The 14,964-nt window shown below is 48.0% G+C and overlaps 1 protein-coding gene across 1 annotated transcript in view; it reads right to left on the bottom strand.

The window, feature by feature from the left end:
• RYR3 (ryanodine receptor 3) overlaps positions 1-14,964 on the bottom strand; it is a 364,723-nt gene that overhangs the window by 91,585 nt on the left and 258,174 nt on the right. The window contains exons 49-58 of the mRNA XM_060293473.1: positions 14,377-14,517; positions 12,893-13,056; positions 10,379-10,457; positions 6,835-6,924; positions 5,609-5,755; positions 5,337-5,399; positions 4,078-4,153; positions 3,840-3,963; positions 954-1,069; positions 358-425 (exon numbers count right to left, since the gene is read on the bottom strand). Coding sequence (XP_060149456.1) covers positions 358-425; positions 954-1,069; positions 3,840-3,963; positions 4,078-4,153; positions 5,337-5,399; positions 5,609-5,755; positions 6,835-6,924; positions 10,379-10,457; positions 12,893-13,056; positions 14,377-14,517 — 1,068 coding nt within the window. The remainder of the gene's footprint in view (positions 1-357; positions 426-953; positions 1,070-3,839; positions 3,964-4,077; positions 4,154-5,336; positions 5,400-5,608; positions 5,756-6,834; positions 6,925-10,378; positions 10,458-12,892; positions 13,057-14,376; positions 14,518-14,964) is intronic.

The following is a 14,964-nucleotide window of genomic DNA, read 5'->3' as shown; positions in this document are numbered from 1 at the left end:
AAACTTTAGAACTTTAATAAAACAACAGCTTGCCCTCCGCTATCCTTCCCCCCTTTCTCACAGATGTGGTACAAGTGAGTCTGGACCACTGTCAGGGACCACATCTTAGGAGATGAGAGAGCATCAAGAGAGGAAGAACCCGAGTCCCTGGGTAATGGCGTAGAGCACAGCAGGCTGCTTACCTCCTCGGACCACCCACCTGCCTCAGGACCTTTCCACAACAGGGAAACCCACGTCCATCTCATCAAAGTCATTACTGGAGTTTTGGATACCTTTGTTGGATCTGCTTAACTTGTACCCTAAATTGTACAGATCCCAAGAAGAAGGTAATCCGGTTAAATGCAGAGAGTCACTTACTTTGGCAAAGAATTTGATCTCCTGGTCATGGGGAGACTTTTCAGTTTTCCCACTGCTGACAATGGTTTCTACAAAGACAAAAGTGACACAAAGTTGACCAGAGCTAAAGAAAACAAAGACAAAAAGAGTCACAGCATTAAAGAAACAGAGCAGCTTTTCGTCATGAAAAGGCCATTTGATTTTATAAAATATCTAATATTTTACAAAGTACTTTATAATTGTGAGGGTTGGTTATTTCTTCTAGGGTTTCACTACTCTTTTCTCTACTCTACTGATAAGAAGGCAGCTTCAGAGAGGTTGAGTCATATGCTCACAGGCATAAAACAAAATGATGGAAAACTTAGAGGAGGATGAGTTATGTGAAAAATGACAAATGATTCAATCAAACCCAGAAGGGAAACCAAAGACAAAACTGATTTTTTTTCAGTGCGTGTGTGTGTGAAATCTCAGCCACTGTGTCTTTCCCTAAACCATATGTTTCAAAGAATCATGAACAGCTACAGTATGAAAGCATCGCTCTTCATAAAAGGAATATCTAATTCCTTTCGGTATTATGAGAAGCACACATTTTTCTGATATTTCACAATGATACTTACCCAAATGGGCAATAAACTCTTGAGCAGAATCAACATATTTCAGGATCTTCTTCAAAAACTTATAGGCAAACCTCTTTTCCATGGAGGAGGCATCCAGCCCCATATCCTTGATACCTCTAGATTGGAAATGGGTAAACCCCAGGGAGTAACAGAGATAACAATGTGACTTTGGTGCACAAGCAATTTTCTCCATGTCAACTCTGCTTTCCAAATGTTGATGGCTATGCTGGCTTAGCGACCTGACTCATCATTTGACTCATTTCCCCTTGCACTTGAAACCTGCCTCTGTGAGCATGCAACACCTGAGCGACAATAATTTCTGAAAAGATTTTTCAGAAAGATCTTTGTCATTCATTCAACAAATACTGAGCTGGGGATAAATCAGAGATGCAAACAAAGAATCCCTGCGCTCATGGAACTTACGTGCTTGCTATAAACAGGTACAAACGCTACATAAAACGAAATATAAATTATCTGGGGACTTCCTTGGTGGTGCAGTGGTTAAGAATCCGCCTGCCAGTGCAGGGGAAACAGGTTCAAGTCCTGGTCCGGGAAGATCCCACATGCCGCGGAGCAACTAAGCCCACGAGCCACAACTACTGAAGCCCGTGTGCCTAGACTAGCCCGTGCTCTGCGACAAGAGAAGCCATGGCAATGAGAAGCCTGCGCACCACAACGAAGAGCAGCCCCTGCTCGCCACAGCTAGAGAAAGCCTGCGCGCAGCAACGAAGACCCCACGCAGCCAAAAATAAAATAAATAAATTTAAAAAATTATCTGGAATGCTGTAAGTTAATAAGTTTTGTGAAAAAAAAGAAAAACTAAAGCAAGATGAAAGGGCCCAAGAGTACCTGAAGTGGGGTTGAGCAGACTGTCGTGTTAAATCAGTGCTGGGCTTATTGGAAGGACGACACTGGAGTATAGGCTTGAAGGAGGTGAGCCATAGAGACATGAGGGGAGAGAGCTTTCCAGGCATAGGGAGCGGGGCTGCAAAGTTCCTGAGTGGGCACATGCATGCTGAGTTGAGGCCAGTGTGGAGGGATGGAAGTGAGCAGGCAGTCAGAGGGGCGTGGGGTGGGCAGTGGAGGCAACCGTCAGGGTGGGCCGTCCTTAGCATTTTGCTTTTGCTCTGAGATGGGAAGCTATTGAAAGTTTTGAGTAGAGGAAACGACATGATATGACCCACATTGTGACAGAATTACTCTAGTTGCTAGGATTAAAATTGACCGAGGGCAAGGACTGAAACAGGGGGCCCAGGAAGGAAGCCCTTTCAGCAACGGCAGTGACAGCACGAAGGGTGAGAAGTGGTCAGATTCCGGGTATCTTAAGGGGAGAGCCGTCAGGATTTCCTAAAGGATTGGATGTGGGTTGAGGGAAAAAGAGAGGAGTCAAGGTTTTTGGCTTGGGCATCGGGAAGAACAGGCTGTCGTCAAGTGATGGGGAAGTTGAGGATGGAGCAGGTCTGAGGCATGGGTAGCGGGAACCTAGGGTTTCTCCTTGGTGACAGGGATGTTACCGCCTTATCAGTACATCCAAGTGCCCACCACGGGCTCTGGCTCAGGGTATACCACTACAAGGGTATGTTTGCTGAATTCAGTGGTCTTTTTCCTTTCCCCCCCGCTATTTCCTTGATTCCCTTCTTATAGTCAAGAGGAATTTTTCACTTCTGTGAGCAAGTTATATATTGGCAAATCATAGTCTGCATGCATCTTGGTGTTAAGAACAGGATTAAAATGACGATGGGAGTCTTTCTTAAATGCTTCCCCAGAGGCTGTCTCCTGCTGCCTGACCTTTCCCACTCAACAATACAGCAAATAGGTTTTGTTATTTTTTCATATGAGCTACAACAGAAATATTTGTATAGATTTTTACTTAGGTTTCTGTCACTCAGTGGCAAAAATTCTGTAGGAAACTAAAAGAAGAAACAGCAGCTGGCTCAGCAGACATTTCTTTCAGGAGGAATGGCTTATCGAGGTGGGGACACTGCCTTGTTTTTCGTTCTACAAAGGACGCCGCAAGCACAGCCCATCACCGACACCTGACCAGCGGGGGAAACAGGTTCTACCTTTAAGACTTAAGCAGCCCAGACCATCCTCACCTAAAACATTTGTCTAGATGATTCTGACAAACATAAGTTTGAGAGAAAGTCTTAGGAAATCATGATTCATTCAGTCTCTCCAGTGGAGTTGCCACCTTTGTTCAAAGGTTGTTGATGTCACTCATCTTCCCTATTGTTATCATGGCATTTCATTAAATATCACATAAAACAAAAAAACACAAGTGTGAAGAGAACTGATGACTCTGTGAGAACTAAGCTGCATATTTTGCAAAGACCTGTGATTGTAAGGTTCCAAAAACAGCGTTTCTGAATTAGGTGTGAGACAACCGTAAAAGATAGGGAGGAAATTGAAAAACAAACAAACAAACCCAGAATACTGCATTTACATTGTTTTGTATGTACCTTAATTCTCTTAACTGTACCTTAACTGCTCTTCAGCCCAACTTCCAGAGCTTTGAGGAAGCATTATGGATGTGGTTTATAATTCCAATCAATAAAACAACCAACAAAGATGAGATCTGAGGGCCTATGGTACATGTGAATGAACGCATGTGTGTTTGTTTTAATTAAAATTAAATGTTTAAGGTATAGATGTATAATTTGTCAAGATTCTTTGCTGTAACTGATTTTTAGAAATTGGTATCGACCAGTCTTATTTCTGTCGGAAGAGAGGGCTTCACACTCCAGAATAAACATCTATTCGTTTCAAAAGACTCAACCGCTATCCTTACTCTGATCTGCTTTGCAGGCAGGTGATCAAATATCTAGAGCACGAGAGACCACACAAGCCTGCCCCTGGCCCGCTAACGTCACCTGGAAGACGACTTACCTGGAAACCACAATGCCGTTCACTTGGAGGAACTTAAACAGGTCCTGGGCCTTCTCCCGGTCCCTGAACTTTTCCTTGGCAGTCAAGGTGTCATAAGGTACCAAAAGAGGGTGACTGCCGCCACCTGGGGTCAGTAAAGTGAGAGATGACAAAATAGGTGGCTCTTCCTTTGCACTTCCGGGAAACACACCTGCCCCCCAGCTCACCTTCTGCAGGAGATGCTGTGAATCTAGCTCACCTTTGCTCTCCAGCTCCAGCTTCTTCTTCTTGGCCCAGATATTGTGATAGTTCTCAGCTATCACCTCCACCATCCCCTGTGTCCCACCAGGGAGATGACAGTCAGAGAGAAAGCAAGCAAGAAAAATGGGTTCACATCTGCCCCGCTGTTGCAGGCAGCCTCGGGAACAGAGCACCACCAAACGCTAATGGCACATTGCTGAGTGTCTCCCATCATTAATTAGTCTTTGCTTATGCACCCCGTTAGTTTTATATCTTCCCATACACACAGAAAACAATTTCTAATTCTGTCCTTTTCTGGTAACTTATTATCTTGGCAGTTTGATGCATTTCTGAGAAACACACATTTCCACTGGAAACTGCGTTCTGGTGGCACTCCATTTGTCACAGGAGTGAAGTATTTTACTCCTGACCTGAGATAGGGAGCTGGGAGTGGGGGGGGGGTCAAGCAAAACTCTAGGATCCCCGAAAGCCTTTAGCTTTGCAAACTAAAAATAATCACGTGTTGGAGAAAACTGCCGCACATAAGATTTCTCAAATAGAATGCATCATTATAAGGTTCATAAAATAGTTACCCGGAATGAAGGGTGTACTTTGGAAAGAAACTTTCTTTAAGGTCCAAAGCGTTGGTCTGATGGACTCTCTAAGGAGTAACGGCCTCAGGCTGGGGCCGGTCACGGTCACTGACATGTGCACAGGGGAGGAATGGGGGTGAGGAAGCTTAAGCTTTTAATTTCATCCTCTTGGGTGTAAGTCCCTAAATCCTACAATGATGACTTGTCTGTACCACCAAGGGCAACTCAAGTGAATCCACCACGGGATATGCGATTGTCCTCAAGGTTGGGGGGCCCGGTGTGAGCAGTCCAGCAGCCCAACCCAGGGGCCACCTTGTACATTTTCTCCTAGTTGTTAATAGCTTTGTTACTAGTTATTTCTCCTGGCTGTTATAAGTTCTGTTTTGGGTTTTTGTACAGTAATTTGCTGTTCGATCTTCCTTCTATTGAGTCATGACCTGCTATGACGTCTCCGGAAGCGCAAAGCCTCACCTTCTCAGACTGTTGGTTAATTCTGCTGAGACTGTGTCAGATGAGTGGCCTCTGCTCGTTGTGACCCTCTCTAATTTTGATATTTCAGTGGTGATATGTTTTAGGCATTCTTCCCCCTCGCCCCTTTCTAGAACATTCTTTGGAGGGCAATACGTCCTGCACTTGAGGGGTTTTAGAAAGTCCGTTACGCTGTTCTGAAAGTATCAACACTGACCTGGAGCTCTCTGGAGAGCACAACATTGGAGAGATCCAGGGGAGCAGGGCTGTAGCTGTTGCCCTAGGAAAGCAAAGGCAGAATCACTGGGTTTCCCGTTACTTGCCTTATTCTCACCAGCATCCCTGACTTCAGTGGCCAAAGATATGTCCCGAAAGATTCCCAGGGCTCACTGGTGGTGGGCCTCATCTCTGATACCCTGGGGATAGCTTTCCCAGATTCTCCATGGGTTCCATTGGCCTAGTGTTGGCCTCTGGGCGTGATGGTCATACCTGGCTGGCCTGGGACACGCTTCGAAGCTTCTCATTTTCCCGCTGTTGAAATAGGGCTTCTCCCTCTTTGGTCCTCTCTACCGTCCAGCCCACAGCCAGCATGGTTTTCAGGGACTCTCTGGCAGGCCAGCGATAAATTTCCTTCTCCTGGAAGAACATTGGAGCAGAAGAGCTGTGCAGGGCACGCCCCAGCACTGTGGCTGGCTTGTCTCCCGGAAGAGAGGTCCTCCCGCAGTGGAGGGGGGCTAAGCGGCTCCAGCTTCCTCTCACTGGGTCAGAATACCCTCTGCAGCATCCCGTCTGAAACACGTCATCCGTCTTTCTGAGGTTTTTAAGTATAGGACCCCACAGTCTCCTGCTTTTAGAGGGAATGTGCCAGACATATCCACAGTTTGTGGAGAAAGCAGAACGAGAACAGGAGAATGACTTCTTCCCTCCCCCCACCCCCCAGCGCTGCCACCTCTGCCTCCTCTGTGCCCCGCCCACTGCACAAGCATCGCCAGCCCTGGACCCACCCCTTTCTCTCCAGAGTGACTTCTGTTCTCTAGTAGGTATTTAAGATGGGACACGTCAAAATGCATTTGCACAAAGCTCTCCTCCGAGCATGGGAAATAGACATTCTTAGATTTAGAATTCTCTTTCGAGCCACGCACAATTTTATAACTGGTCAATATGCACATAAAGATACACATGTCATCCTTTACCTGTGACACTCGGTCTAAAGCCTGCAAGGAACTCTTACTGATCGCAAGATAGGAATTCAGAGTTGAGTTGAACCAAATCTCGTAACTTAAAAAAAACACAAACAAACCGAGAGACCTGTCCACGTTTCCCTGGGGACTCTCTCCTCTATTCTTTTTATCCGTCACGATTGGAAGTCCTTTCTATCTGAATGTTCTCCAACAATGCAAGTCCACCCGCCCCCTGCAACAATCTAACAGAAGCCCTTCCTAGTTCAGTTACAAGTGAAACACAAATGCGTTTTGGCCCAGCCTCTAAGTGCTGATTGGTGCTTCTCTCTCCAATGGGCTTTCAGAACCAAATAGCAGAATGGGAGGCTGGGTTCTCAGAAACCAGTCTTGAGGCTGTGGCCCATGGGCCAGCTCCTGAGGAGTCTGCCGAGTCCTGGAAAGTCTCTGAGGAACTGGATGGTGAATGTGCCCTCGACCCCTCTGCCATCTGATATAATTCCCAGGGGAGGGAAATTAGCATGGCCTGGTCCTTACCTTCTCTGTTAACGTCTTGAAAGGCCTGATCAATGGATGGGTCTTCACATTTTCATCCAGGGAAATTCCATATTTCCATCCATTCTGACTCTGTAGAAATGTTCTCAGTTCAAATATCCTTGGCACCCAGAGAGCCCTGCTATGTGACCCACATCCCAGCTTCAATTTTCACTGAACAAATAAAATAATGGAACGTGACAGAGCTTGGAAATTTCCCTCCAAAACGTCTAACGGATCCTTTAGGGCTGTCAGGCTCTCTGCCCCCTGAATTTTGAACCCTGCTCCTTTATTTCTTCTCATTTTAGTTGCTGTCCCCTCCACTTACTCGCTTGTGTTTCAGGCCCACCAGACAGAAGCATGCTTCAAAAGACCCGAGAACAATGCTTTTCAGAACCATGTGTCCCAATCACAGGCAAGGACAGATGTCAAGGCTGAACGCTTGTGAGTATTGGACCTACTGGCCACGGCGTGCAGGAGGCTGCTCTGGTTTGCACCCCTTGCCCGCCAATCCCACAGCAAAGCTCTAGCAAGGCATGTTTCTAGAATCATAGAGGTTTAAGAATTTCAAAAGTCATGCAACAAACATCGGTGGAATGCCTATGACAGTAGGTGCCAAACTCTGTCCCAGGGATGGTGGATACAGAGATAAATAAGGCTCTGCTTTCCATAACCTCGCAGCCCGAAGACTTCCGGTGGCTCTTTCTCAGCCTCTGCCGATGTGCCCTCGTCAATGTGGCTGTTTCTCAAGTTTCTGTCTCTTCTCAAGGAACACTGTCCCTGCGGGATATAATCTAGGCCCATGGTCCCTAAGTGGATTAATCCCAAATCAGCGTTTCCAGCCCAGATCTCTCTCCTAACTTCCAGACCTATTTAAGCTCTGCTTGGATGGCCATAGGTACCTCTCAACAGGTCTGAAACAGCACCTGGAATTTCACGTCTCTCAGTGGCTCTTCCTCTCAGGTTCCCTGTATCTCCGTGGACAGCACCAGCTTACATTCACTTTTCAAGCTGGAAGTGTGGGACTCTTCCTTCTCTGCACTCTCTCATGTGTGTTCAACCTCCCAGGCCTATTGGTCTGCCCCTCCTTCACTTTCCTGCCAGTGCTCTAGCTCAGGCCGCCATCAGCTGTCACCTGGATTACTGCAACGGCTTCCTGTGCGGTCTCCCGTCTCCAGTCTTGCTGTCTCTCACGGATTCCATTTTCTACACCACTGTCAAGTGGTTTTCATAAAACACCCTGCTCAGGGCACTCTGCTGCTTTTAAAATTTCTGATTCCCAGCTGCCATCATGGTAAAAATCCAAATTCTTTCTGGCTTCTACTGCTGCAGCGAAGATCTTGTTGGCCCTCTAGGCTCATGTCCTGCCCTTCTTCCCCTGCCCTACTCCGTGACCCCAATGTGTCAAACCAAGCTCCCCTAAAGCCACCACACTCTCTTGCTTCTCGGGGTCTGCACCCACTGCTTCCATGGCCTGCAGTGCACTTGCTCCCCTGTGCCTGAACAATGGCCCCTCATTCATCACACCCTGTAGGTGTCAGCAGCTCGAGGAAGCGTTCCCGGACCCTCCCTATTGGGTTGGGGTCTCTTCCTGTGTGCTCTCACCCCATGCTCATGCCCATCACAGCATGGCACAACCTGTTTAATGGCTGCTTTACTTGGTTTCTCCCACCGATTGTGGGGTCCTTGAGGACAGGGGAAAATACTCTTTTCCTGTCAGATTATCAATGCCCACCTGGCAAGGGTGAGCAAACTTGAAGCTTCCAGGCTAGTGGATGGGAGAGATTCATCAAATACCACGCCAGTAAATGCAGAGTTGGTAACTGGTATATATAAATGTCTAACTGTTGCAAATCCAACTATACAAGACTGCTATAAAAATACTGGGAAGGAAAAGAGCAAGGTGCTAAGAGGGCCTATATCTGAGAAATCTGGGAAAGAGGCGTCCTAGGAATTCACACTTGGACAGATTTTGAAGGAGGAATTGGTGAATGGTGTTTTCACACATGTGAGTGCAGATGGGTACCTGGCTCAGACAGGGGGCAGATTCAGGCATATGCAGAGTGTGTGTGTGTGTGTGTGTGTGTGTGTATGCGCACGCACGTGAGAGAGAGAGAGAGAGAGAGAGAACGAGCCTAAATGAAGGGGATATGGCTGGAGGGCAGAGGGTGAAGGGAGAGATGAGGCTAGAGATGGTAGCAGAGATTAAGCAGTGCCTATCAGGCCATATTAAGGATTTTGACGTTTACATGAAAAGAGTTGGAAGTTATTAAGGGATTTTAACAAGGAGAAGGGGCTGGGTTGGAGAACTTGACCCACTTGGGAGAATCTGACCAAATTTGCACACTGAAACCATCACTTGCCTGTAGCGTGAAGAACGGACTGGAGAAAGTGCACGTGGGCAGACTAGTTAGAAGGTTATCACATTGTCTGGGTGAAAGATGAGAGCAGCTTGGACGAAAACCATGGCATGGGCACAGAGAGAACCATTCACATTCAAAAGTGACAAGGAGGTAAAATGCACATGGCTTAGGGATGGATTGGAGATTGCGATGGATTCATGTGTCGTCATCGGCTGCTTTTGTGCTACACCAGCAGACGTGAGTAGTTGCAGTGGAGACTGTCCGGCCCACAAAGCCTAAAATGTTTACTCTCTGGCCCTTTACAGAAAAAGCATGCCAACCTCTGCTCTAGAATCATGAGTATTAGCCCATTCTACAGATACAACGATTGGAGTCATCATGAGCTCTCAACAGGGGTTCAGGAGAGAATCAGAGCAGAGGCTGAGCCAGGGCTTCAAGCTGTCCCTCATCCAGGGTGCATCCAGGCAGGTGGTTGCTGCGGCCTTGCTGTGGAGACAGGTCCACCGTTACGGGCTGTAAGCTGCCTCTGGACAAAGGCCCAGTGCTTAACTGGCTGCCCACAGGACTCCGAGATGTCTTTGGCATTCCTCCCCATGTGCCTGCCAGCATTAAAGGGCTGACAGAGCAATTAAACTTATTAGCAGCCTGACCTCATGTGGTGAAGAATTTTAAACACCAGCTGGACAGGCTTACTGATAAGGGAGAGTCTGGAAGTTCCAGCACTGCCCACCACAGGAAGCCGCGTGTCCTCCCTAGAATAAAATTCAGCTTGCTGGCAAAATGCAAGGGTAAAGCTTTCCATTCAATTTTCCCTTTTTCCGACACTACGTTCAAAGGAAACATTTAATAAAAGCCTCCGGCCCCACGTTAAGCCTTTATGTCAAACACACGCAAGCACGTGCTTGGGCGCCGACTCCAGGAAATGCAACGTGAAGACAGACATGAACACTCCCAAAAGCGATCGTTTTCTTGAGAGACACAAAAAGCCGCATCAGCAACTGCCCCGCCCATTTCTCTGATCTCCACCAACCCTGGGAAACTGCCGCTCAGAAATAACGAATGCCGTTGGCATGGCGAGTCTGTCGCTTAGACAAGTCAGGCAGACTTCCAGGATTGGACCCTTTCATGTTCTTGGGCGGCTGTTTTTTTCCCCTGACAGTTATGGGTTGGATGAGGATCCCTACCTTATCACAGGCCCATTTATCATGTGAGTGCTCAGCATACTTGGTGACGATGTATTCCAATTTTTCAGGCAAGGAGAAACTGTGAAATGAGGGGAAAAATAAAATTACAACCTCCCCAAGCACTTCAGTCACGTGTGCCGAAAAGATGGCCAGAGCTAACAGCCATCAGAAGTGGCATGTGATCAACCAGTTAACCCCAAATCTGAAGGTGGACCCCAGATGCAGTGACCTTCCTGAGCTCAAAGCATGTCCAGGACTAGGTCGCAGACACACCCACGGCTAATCAGAGGGCGTCTCTGCAGCAGCCTCTGCTTCACAGGTGGCCTCCCTTCAGCTGCTCTGGGTTCCCTTGGCTCCTGGGCCACAACTGTCCGGGTTAGACCGTGAGAATCCCTTCATCCAAAGACACTGTCCTGCCATCTCACAACTCCGATCTGCGGATGGCAGAAGTGGGTAGCTACAGGACCAAATGATCCAAAATAGTGCTTGTCTACCTTTTGGGGTTTGGTGATTCATGTTTAAATACTGAAATCATGGCAACCCAGTAGGCACACCTGTCAGTTCTGTTAGCCCTGCAGCTTTTGCCCCTTCTGTTGGCAATACGCCTCCACTTCGCTTTAAGGAATAAGTCTTCCTGACTTGCGTGCAGGCTTATGTGAACTGTCTCTGAGGAGTGGCTCTGATGAGGCCAGTCAGACTCACTCTTCCTGGAATTTGAATCTTTTTTTTTGTTTTTGGCTGCATTGCACGGCTTGTAGGATCTCAGTTCCCCGACCAGGGATTGAACCTGGGCCACAGCAGTGAAAGCACTGAATCCTAACCACTAGACCACCAGGGAACTTGGAATGTGAATCCTCAGTTGAGTGAGACCAGGACAGCAAACTCTTCAGGGTGACTCATCCAATGTGGACACCTGGAGAATGTCCATCTGGTCACTCTGCCTTAGTTCCTGCCCTGGCTGAGGCCTGGGCAGTCAGCCTTTCACTAGGTTTTAATAATGACCCCACATCCTTGCAATAAGGCCCTTTTCTGTTTAAGTTTTGGTCACAGTCCCCATTACTCATATTACTCAAAGAGCCATACTGACGTCAGAGGTCTATTTGAAGAAATCAGAACTCTCAAAAAAACACTGGGCCTTCCCTGGTGGTGCAGTAGTTGAGAGTCCGCCTGCCGATGCAGGGGACGCGGGTCTGTGCCCCGGTCTGGGAAGATCCCACATGCCGCGGAGCGGCTGGGCCCGTGAGCCATGGCCGCTGAGCCTGCGCGTCCGGAGCCTGTGCTCCGCAACGGGAGAGGCCACAGCAGTGAGAGGCCCGCGTACCGCAAAAAAAAAAACGAACAAAAAACACCGAATGAGTCACCATTAGCACACCACTGCTTGAGTACCGCATTGTCTCATAATGTTTATAAAAGCGTCCGAGTGATCACACCTTTTGTCCTCCTTCAGCACACTTACGTTTTCATAGGGCCAAGTTCTCCAAATCAATACGTGCCTTCCCTTTGGCCTTAGCTTGAAGGCTCACCACACCCCTTACCTCTTCCTTACAGCAGGTTCAATTCGGTTTCCCACCATCCACTCAGCTCAAGGCTCTGCTGATGGAATATGTATTTACTTTTCCCAAAGATGAATTTTATATGTTATCACAAGCTGACAGCTCCGGGGAAGGGCTGAGGCTATGGCTCTCATCTGAGAACTACTGCCATAAAACATAAGTTCAAGGGGCTCACAGAGGATGCCTCCTTTTCCCTGCACATTCTACAGCAGTTTTGGAGCTTTTCATTGAAACTGCAGCTGGAGATGAAGCCTGTATGCCCCACGACCCATAATCATAATTGGGGCCGTACTGCCAAAGGCAAAATTGAGCAGATCTTGTCTAATACTTTGTCCGTGGCCTAATCATCACCAGTGAGGAATGCTGGAGGATCAGGGGTAGAAATGAAAAAGCGCTATTGTAGAGTTTTTCCAAAGATCTAGCATCTGTTGGCAAAGAGCTAGCATCTGTTGGCAAAGAGCAGGTCCAGTCGCTCAAATAAGGACCCCATGTTGTTCTGCCCTCACACCCTGAAGTCCTGCTGGAGCTCAGCTGAGTGTTATTTATGGAGATGTTTTGATGTATGATGTTATTAGTACTGTACAGGCCTAATTCACAAAGAGCAAAGATTTTGTCAAAAAACTCATTAATAAATTAATTGCATCATTTGTCAGGGTTCTTGCAGTGCCTCAGGTGACATATGTGGAGAGCATCCACCTCTTATAATAAATAACCCAACCCCACCCTCCAAAAAAAAAAAAGCCCAGAATATAATAATACAGATATGGATGGATTAATCTTTCAGGAGTTGAGGACAAAATCTAACACCTAATGTGACTTGTAGTGTCAAGGGACATGATGAACCATGTTGGCAGGAGGGAAGGAAGGGAAGCTTAAATTTCTGGCTACCTTCTGAAAGAGAAACAATGGCCACGGGGCAAAATCCAGGACCAGCTTAGAGATGATTCTGGACTCAACTCACTTCATGGTGTTGATAGGCTTGGGGTCAAAGTTGCCATCTGCGTCCACTGAGATCTGTTTCTCCAATGTGGCTGAGATCCTGGTATCTAAATAGTCTGGTGGCAAGGCCCCAGCTATAGCACTGAGACAGGGAAGGGCCATTCGGAAAAGATCTGGGTCGTACCTCTGTGAGGAAAGACAAAGACCACGTTAGCACACACACCAAAACCATAGCCCGCCAGGCAGAACCACTCACCGATTAGCTGGGAAGAAAAAAAAAACACGTGCATTTGCCCAGGTTAACCAAAACGGGGAATGTGTAAGGCCTGTAATCCAGGTATCCTTGTCACAGAAAAGTGACCATCTGTAAAGCCTTCAAGTCACCGTTGGCGGTAGGTTGAGAAACCTTAAATCAAGGTTTAAATCGATATCTCCTAACTAGTTAATTGCAGGGATATCTAAAGGTTAAAGCGGTTCTCACTAGGCCAACAGAGGCTACAAACTTGTCGGCCACAGATGGTTATAGAAAGTGACCCACCCTGTGCCTGGAGAGGGCACAGCGGCTCTGCTGGCTCCCTCGGTGGCTGACGCGGGTCATATGCTGACACGATCAGCAGGCGGCTCTGTATCACAGACGTTCTCTCCTGAACCCGGCCAGGAAGGAATCTCAGTTAAAACGTGTCAGGTGAGGGACAACCTTTGATCTGCTTGTACTAGACCAAAGGAAGATAGGAGGGAAGATCACGTAAGTGTAGGTAAACACCAGACTGCGGCTGTACACTTGCTCCAGACTTCTGTACGAAAACCCGAAAAACTTCTCATTTTCTACCTTTAAAGCTGGTGACCTGTCTACGGCCATACCACCCTGAATGTTCCCGAGCTTGTCTAAAGCTGGTGACGTCACAAACCTAAATCTGGGGTAAGGGAAGGGGAGGCAGGTGTGAGGCTGCCTACATACAGGTCGGGGCTGTAATCCAATCAGACTGCACAGGAAGGCTTGGGATGCAGAGGCCTGCGTCCCCCCTCAAGCTCCTTCGCCTCAGTGGCTGGGAAGCACCTCGCCTCAATGGAGTAAGGTCTCCTGGGAATCCCACGTCCCCGCATCGGGGCAGACGCTAGGACTTCTCTAGGCTTGAACTTGGTGAAGGCCAGCTAACCGGGGCCACACAACATAGCAGGGAAGGGATGGGGGCGGGGTAAGTCATTAATACTGGAACCAGGAAATATTTCTGTGATTCACTCTGGAAGTTGCCCTTCCATATATTCGCTTGGTGAGTCTGGCAAGTCGTCAGCTGCTCTTTCTCTCACCTGTCAAATGAGGGTCGGGGTAGTTCCTCCTTGAGAGAGTTGGGGTAGTGAATGTGATCTGCTTGTGAAGTGCTTGGCACACTTCTGGGCACATGGTAGATAGAGGCTGACGAGGTATCAGCTATTCTTACGTGCAGGTGGTTGTATCACCGAGGTTGGGCGACCCCCCCTTCTCTGTTCAGGAAGCACTGCCATTACCTTATGGGAAAGGGAGTCAAGAATCCCCCAGAAGATCTTCTCTGTCAGATGCAGCTCATCCTCCACAGCCAGACCGTAGCTCCCCCAGCCTGACGGCAGACAGTAATACTTCCAGCACTGTTCGTAGTGATTTGTCAGAAGCTGGGAGGTTGAGAACGGATGTGCGCCAGTGGGGTGGGGCAGAGATGATCCACAGGTATCAGCAGCACACAGGGGAGAAGAAAACAGCACACACGCCTCAGGAGAGTGAAATCAACGATGGAAACTGTTCCGTTATCTACAGAGCAGCCCCCAAACGCCGCTGGGAACGGTCTGCTCTTGTGCCTCATGAGCTCCAGCCTGAACGGAATCTACCTGATTAATTCTTGTGCCTCCTAACTCGTCCCTCGTATTTCCTGGAAAACGGAGAGGAACTGTTTCTACTCCTACTGAGAAAATGCTACCCTCCGGAAGTAGTCACCGTGTGCTGTTCCAGCCAGTCAGGGATGGGGAGAATTTCTTCTGAGATCGTTGCTTATAATAAATCTGGGAGATCCTGGTAATGCTGACATGGGGAGGGGAGGGTGGGGAGCAGGCTGTGGGTCTGCA

The sequence above is a fragment of the Globicephala melas genome, chromosome 2 (assembly GCF_963455315.2).
Source record: "Globicephala melas chromosome 2, mGloMel1.2, whole genome shotgun sequence".
Lineage (NCBI taxonomy): Eukaryota > Metazoa > Chordata > Mammalia > Artiodactyla > Delphinidae > Globicephala > Globicephala melas.
This window is presented reverse-complemented; position numbering and strand designations above follow the sequence as displayed.